Consider the following 6,000-nt stretch of genomic DNA (forward strand, 5'->3'; position numbering starts at 1 on the left):
TGCACAAATTGATATCGGGCTTCTGTCCAAGGTCAAATAGTTTCCTCAACATCTGTTCTCAGTGTTGTGTGAGTGCTAGTCAAAACAAGTTGTTATTGTGCATTCTGTGATTGTTAACAATGAAATGTATGATACAAAGTCCCACCAACTGTGAAGTTGGAGGTGTTGTTCAATTTTTGAATGCTCAGAAGTTGAAACCTGCAGAAATTTACTGTCAACTAAAGGAAGTATATGGTGATACAGTAATGAATGAAAGAAATGTGAGAAGGTGGTGTAAAATGATTAACAATGGATGAACAAATGTGCATGATGAAACTCGACCCAGACGTCTGTCACTCATCACAGATGATATAAAGAATCAAGTGAAGAACAAAATCATACATGACAGACACATAACCCTGGATGAATTACACATTTCTTGTTCTTTGTTTGGTGAAATTGTGTCTGAACATCTTGGCTTTAGCAAAGTTTATGTGCATGATGGGTTCCTCTGCCACTGAGAACACAGAGAATGGGTGCAACACTGACATTTCTGATGCAGTATCATGCAGATGGAAATGCCCTTCTTGATCAAATTGTTACTGGTGATGAGACATGAGTGTCTCACTTCACCTCAGAAACCAAGCATCAATCACTTGAGTGCTATCATCCCTCATCATCCAAAAAACCGCAAAAATTCAAACAAACTTTGTCAGCACGAAAACTCATGGCAATGGTTTTTTGGGATCATAAGGGTATTCTCTTGGTGGATTTCATGCCAAAAGGCACTATGATCAATGTAGATCAATATTGTGACACCTAAGAAAACTATGGCAAGCAATCCAAAATTGTAGGCATGGAATGCTTTCTCGTGGTGTCGTGCTTCTTCACGACAATGCCCACCCTCACACTGCTGCTGCAACCACAGGCTTGCTGGATCGATTTGGATAAAAATTTTTGATCATCCACCCTACAGTCTGGACTTTGCTCCTTGTGATTTTCACCTTTTCACAAAGCTCAGAGTTTCTAGGTGGGAAACATTTTGGAAGTGATGACAAGGTGAAGAATGCAGTGAACAACTGGCTTAATAGATAGGTGGCAGCCAACTACGACACAGGAATTCTAAAGCTCGTGGACAGATATGACAAATGCTTAAATAATGATGGTGATTATGTAGAGCAGAGGTTGGCAACCTATGGCACGCATGCCAAATGTGGCTTGTGAGATGATTTTCACTGGCACTCTGATTGAATATAAATGTAGTAAAATATATATTTTAATTATTAATTACACATTTAAATGGAGGCCATAGTTCAGTGTTGGCAGTGGTACATTAAAAATGAATTTCTTGCTTGTATATTATATTACAATGCATGCATTTATGCTCCATGTCGCCAACTACATGTTGTCCTGTTCTTCACACGTAAGAACATAATTCAATTAACAACTTAATTTCAAAATTATATATTTTTGAAGTCCATTATAATCGGACTAATTTTGATAATATATATAACAAAATTGGTGGAATCATGTTGGAACCCAGAATAACAATAAGTTAGGTTCGGCATAACACTGCCAAAAGGTTGCTGACCCATGATGTAGAGAAATAAAGTAGCTTCAATTTTGTAAGCGATATGTTTTTGTTAATAAAATATATTTCTTTAATTTATTAAAGCCAAATGGTCATTACTTCCTGGATGAACCTTGTAGTATATAGAATGCATATTAAATTGATAATGCTTAGATATGGTTGTTGAATTCCATTAATTTTTCTCCTTTCTTCAAAAAGTTAATAGCAAAATCCACTAAATTATAATTATATTTGTCTTAATTTGTTACAAAATTCAGTTTATTTTCATTGAGAAATAAAGTAGCTTCAATTTTGTAAGCGATATGTTTTTGTTAATAAAATATATTTCTCTAATTTATTAAAGCCAAATGGTCATTACTTCCTGGATGAACCTTGTAGTATATAGAATGCATATTAAATTGATAATGCTTAGATATGGTTGTTGAATTCCATTAATTTTTCTCCTTTCTTCAAAAAGTTAATAGCAAAATCCACTAAATTATAATTATATTTGTCTTAATTTGTTACAAAATTCAGTTTATTTTCATTGTATTTTAATTTTGCTTTTATTTATACTTATATATTATTATTTTACTTTATTTTATTTGTATTATTTATTTCAGTTCATAGGTATTTATTTTATATGGTTTCACATTTTCCATTGCCTTGCTTTCGTTTCAAATTCAAAAATTCTCTTTATAACATTAATTTGAAAGTGTTCTGTTTTATATATTCTATTCCAAACTGTTAAATATTAAGATTGCAAGCTGACTGATTAAGATTGCAAGCAAACTGGAAATGTTTCTTGTAATTAATAAAAGTTGGCTTCCTGAAATCAGCAATCATTTATCCACTTGTTTTGGACTTGTGACTTTTATCCACTTGTTTTGGACTTTTATCCACTTGTTTTGGACTTGTGACTTTTATCCACAATCATTTATCCACTTGTTTTGGACTTGTGGTCAGTGGTGAATCCAGAAGAACCCAAAGGGAAACTAGCTCAAGAATTAAAGATATTTGAATAATTATCAATACCTTTTATTAATATGTGCAAGATGATTGTATTATAGATGGTCCAATAAGCCATACATAAACATTTTTAAAAACATTGTTTTCAAGTTTGAATAAATTAATTGTTTTTGTCAATAAGGAAGGCTTAAGCACCTTTAGCCACTCTCCATTGACCTACCTGTGTTTGTTAATATGGAATCACAAACCTCAATGATTCTCATATTCATGGGATGCCATTAAATTTCTACTGATAAACAATGGCCTTTGAGTGTCCCCAGTAAAAAAAAATCTAATAGGTGAGATCTGGTGAATAAACTCAACCCTTATGTCTGACAATGGCATCTGCTCCATTCATTCACCTACAAAAGAGGAAAAAGAAAACACTATGTTTGGAGACTTTTGCCATATCCTGTACTATTCTTTCAGTTTAAACAGCTGAGAAAACTGTTGAAAGATTGAGTCAGATTTGCACATCTGCTAAAGTAGCCACACCTCCTCTGAGAAAATGCAGCTTAGATACTCATTTTTTTAAACTTATTATTATTTGGTGGAGTATGAAAAGATATGTGTTATTACTTTGGCTAGATCGAGTTAACACGTTAATGACATCAGTAGATAAACTTTTACACATCTGCTGGGCGTTACAAGTCACCCATGACTTGTAGTCTATTTTAATACAGGGCTGTGAGACACAAGTGACTCATACTATTAAATTAATATATTTTATTCCACCTAATAAAATAATNGAGAAAATGCAGCTTAGATACTCATTTTTTTAAACTTATTATTATTTGGTGGAGTATGAAAAGATATGTGTTATTACTTTGGCTAGATCGAGTTAACACGTTAATGACATCAGTAGATAAACTTTTACACATCTGCTGGGCGTTACAAGTCACCCATGACTTGTAGTCTATTTTAATACAGGGCTGTGAGACACAAGTGACTCATACTATTAAATTAATATATTTTATTCCACCTAATAAAATAATATCGATATATCAAGTATGATGCCTGTAGGATTATCAGTTATCAAAATATATGCGTCGCCCCACGGGAAAATGAGCAATTATGTCTGTCATCCTAACAAGACATGTCTGTATGAGTCATGTGTGCCTCGTAAAGCTGTTAACATGTTAAATATGTCCTTGATGAGATCTGTGGATTTATATTTTTTGCTAGTTGAATTGCAAATATATGATCTTAAATGAAATAAATTAACAGAACAATATAAATGAAAGTAAAGTAATCTTATGATGAATACACTAATTGAACAGCTGGATTCCTTTATCGGCCTATTAAGGCTAAATACTTACTAAGTAATTCAGCAGGAAATAAATGCTTAGGCTGTCTTCTCTTGTTGAACTTAATAGTTATAAATAAACTAATTAATTGAATTTAATTTTAGAATATTTAGGAAGAAAAATCAGATTGGTTATATATTTTATATAGATAAATATATTTTTAGGTACAGTTTCAATGATGAAAATTTACCTGATTGGTTTGTTAAAGATGAAGAGAAGCATTATAAAAGAAATCTCCCAGTTAGTGAAGTAAGTATAATTATTTTTATTAATTATATTTTTAAATTAGATGCAATATCATATATTCTAAAACAATTATGGCTTGATGTCCATTATTACTTTTAGTGGTCAAGTGTATAAACCACTGAACACTGGTAGTTGGTGATGGATTTGTGCCTCACCAATGAACTGGCCACTTTGAGTTTACTAAGTTGTTTTTGTTTGTGTAACACCTAAAACAGTTTCTTATAGAAAGTCCTACTGGGAGGCACTCCTTCTTGCCCAAAAGTTGCATTATGTTATTCTGTCAATCCAATCTATAATTATAGTGTAACCCCAATTAACTGAGGTTCTATTCTGCATTATCTGAAGTGAACATGTAAGTGACTACATTACTTGTTGTAATTCATAAAAGAAGGTTTGAAGTGGTAATGTGTCTTATAAAATGATTTAACTAGAAAATGATTTCAATGTAAGTCAAACATTTACATAAAATGTAACTACAATAGTGCACGTATTTACACTTAAAACTATTGTACATATTAGCTATATTGTAAATGATGTAAAAAGTTTTGTTCTTATATATGTTTAAATTCACTAAGGTACAAGAGGCATAAAAATGATACCATTTAAATCTTTTGTATTTGTAATTTTTAATCCAAAATGGCCATGGTCATCCATTTTATTAGAATTAGAATTTTCAGTTATTTGAGATAGCATTGGTCCATGTAGCTCAGATAATTGGGGTTCTACTGTATTTTTCCTAACAATAATAATAGGAATAATACAATAGAAATGCTGAAAGTCTGATAAAAATAAATACCATGTGTATTACAATTTTATTCTTTAATCTTGTAAGAAAAGAATAATATATTCATATATTTTGCTATCAATATAATAAGAGTTATTAGGCCATAATTTATTGTATATGACAATAAAAGATTGTTGAATAGACAAAAGTAATATTACTTTATTATGGTTTATCCTTCATATTTTAATAATGCAATAAATTTTTCCCCTTTTTTAGTCTCTTGTACAAGATTACAAAGCTCGTTTAAAGGCAATAAATGCCAGACCAATTAAAAAAGTCATTGAAGCTAAAGCAAGAAAGAAGAAAAGGGTAAATAAGCAATTGTTTTTCCTGCCTCTAAGTAAAGTCATATGCATTTAACCATTATCATCTTGCAGGCTCTTCGAAAACTTGAAAAAGCTAGAAAGAAGGCAGAATCAATTACAGAATCACTGGATATGAGTGAAAAAGAGAAAGCACAGCACATAAAATCGTTAGTAACTTATGAAGTTTTTTTATTATTGTTTTTTCTGAATTTTTTAATTTGTGATTTTTAAATTGCAGAATATACAAAAAAGCATTAAAGAAGAAAGAAGACAAAATTACTTATGTAGTAGCCAAAAAAGGAATAGGAAGAAAAGTCAGAAGGCCAGCAGGTGTTTCAGGAAGATTTAAAGTTGTAGATAGGCGACTGAAGAAGGACAAACGTTCATTGGATGCTAAAAGAAAGAAACATAAATAAATATATTTTTCATATTAAGTAAAATTTGATAAGTTTATTCATTTCTAAAAAATTATTCTTTCCCTGCACGATTAGGCCATTCTATAAGGCCGGCTCTTTGGTCACATAGCGATCACCCACTAGTCTCTCGAAGTAAAGGTGTATAGCCATAATACTCCATATGAACAACCATCTACTGAAAGAAGAAAGAAAAAAAGAATATTTTTTTACATTTAGAATTTAATAAATATACGGAAATTTGTATAAACTATTCATTTTATATAATTACTAGCTGCAAGGACCCGCTTTGCTGGGTTTTTATTTGTTCGTACATTTGTATATAATACAGTTTTTGTTTTTTATATATAAAAGACTGTTTTTCTAAGTAATCTAGAATCTAGCTGCA

The 6,000-nt window shown here is 31.1% G+C and overlaps 1 protein-coding gene across 1 annotated transcript in view; it reads left to right on the forward strand.

Moving 5' to 3' along the window:
- The window catches only part of LOC111626413 (pre-rRNA processing protein FTSJ3-like), a 36,514-nt gene extending 30,738 nt beyond the window's left edge, over positions 1-5,776 (forward strand). The window contains exons 15-18 of the mRNA XM_023369779.1: positions 4,029-4,113; positions 5,111-5,203; positions 5,272-5,366; positions 5,438-5,776. Coding sequence (XP_023225547.1) covers positions 4,029-4,113; positions 5,111-5,203; positions 5,272-5,366; positions 5,438-5,615 — 451 coding nt within the window. The 3' untranslated portion in view covers positions 5,616-5,776. The remainder of the gene's footprint in view (positions 1-4,028; positions 4,114-5,110; positions 5,204-5,271; positions 5,367-5,437) is intronic.
- Positions 5,777-6,000: the final 224 nt, after the last annotated feature.

This window comes from Centruroides sculpturatus, unplaced genomic scaffold, assembly GCF_000671375.1.
Source record: "Centruroides sculpturatus isolate CEXI.00-Female unplaced genomic scaffold, Cexi_2.0 scaffold111, whole genome shotgun sequence".
Lineage (NCBI taxonomy): Eukaryota > Metazoa > Arthropoda > Arachnida > Scorpiones > Buthidae > Centruroides > Centruroides sculpturatus.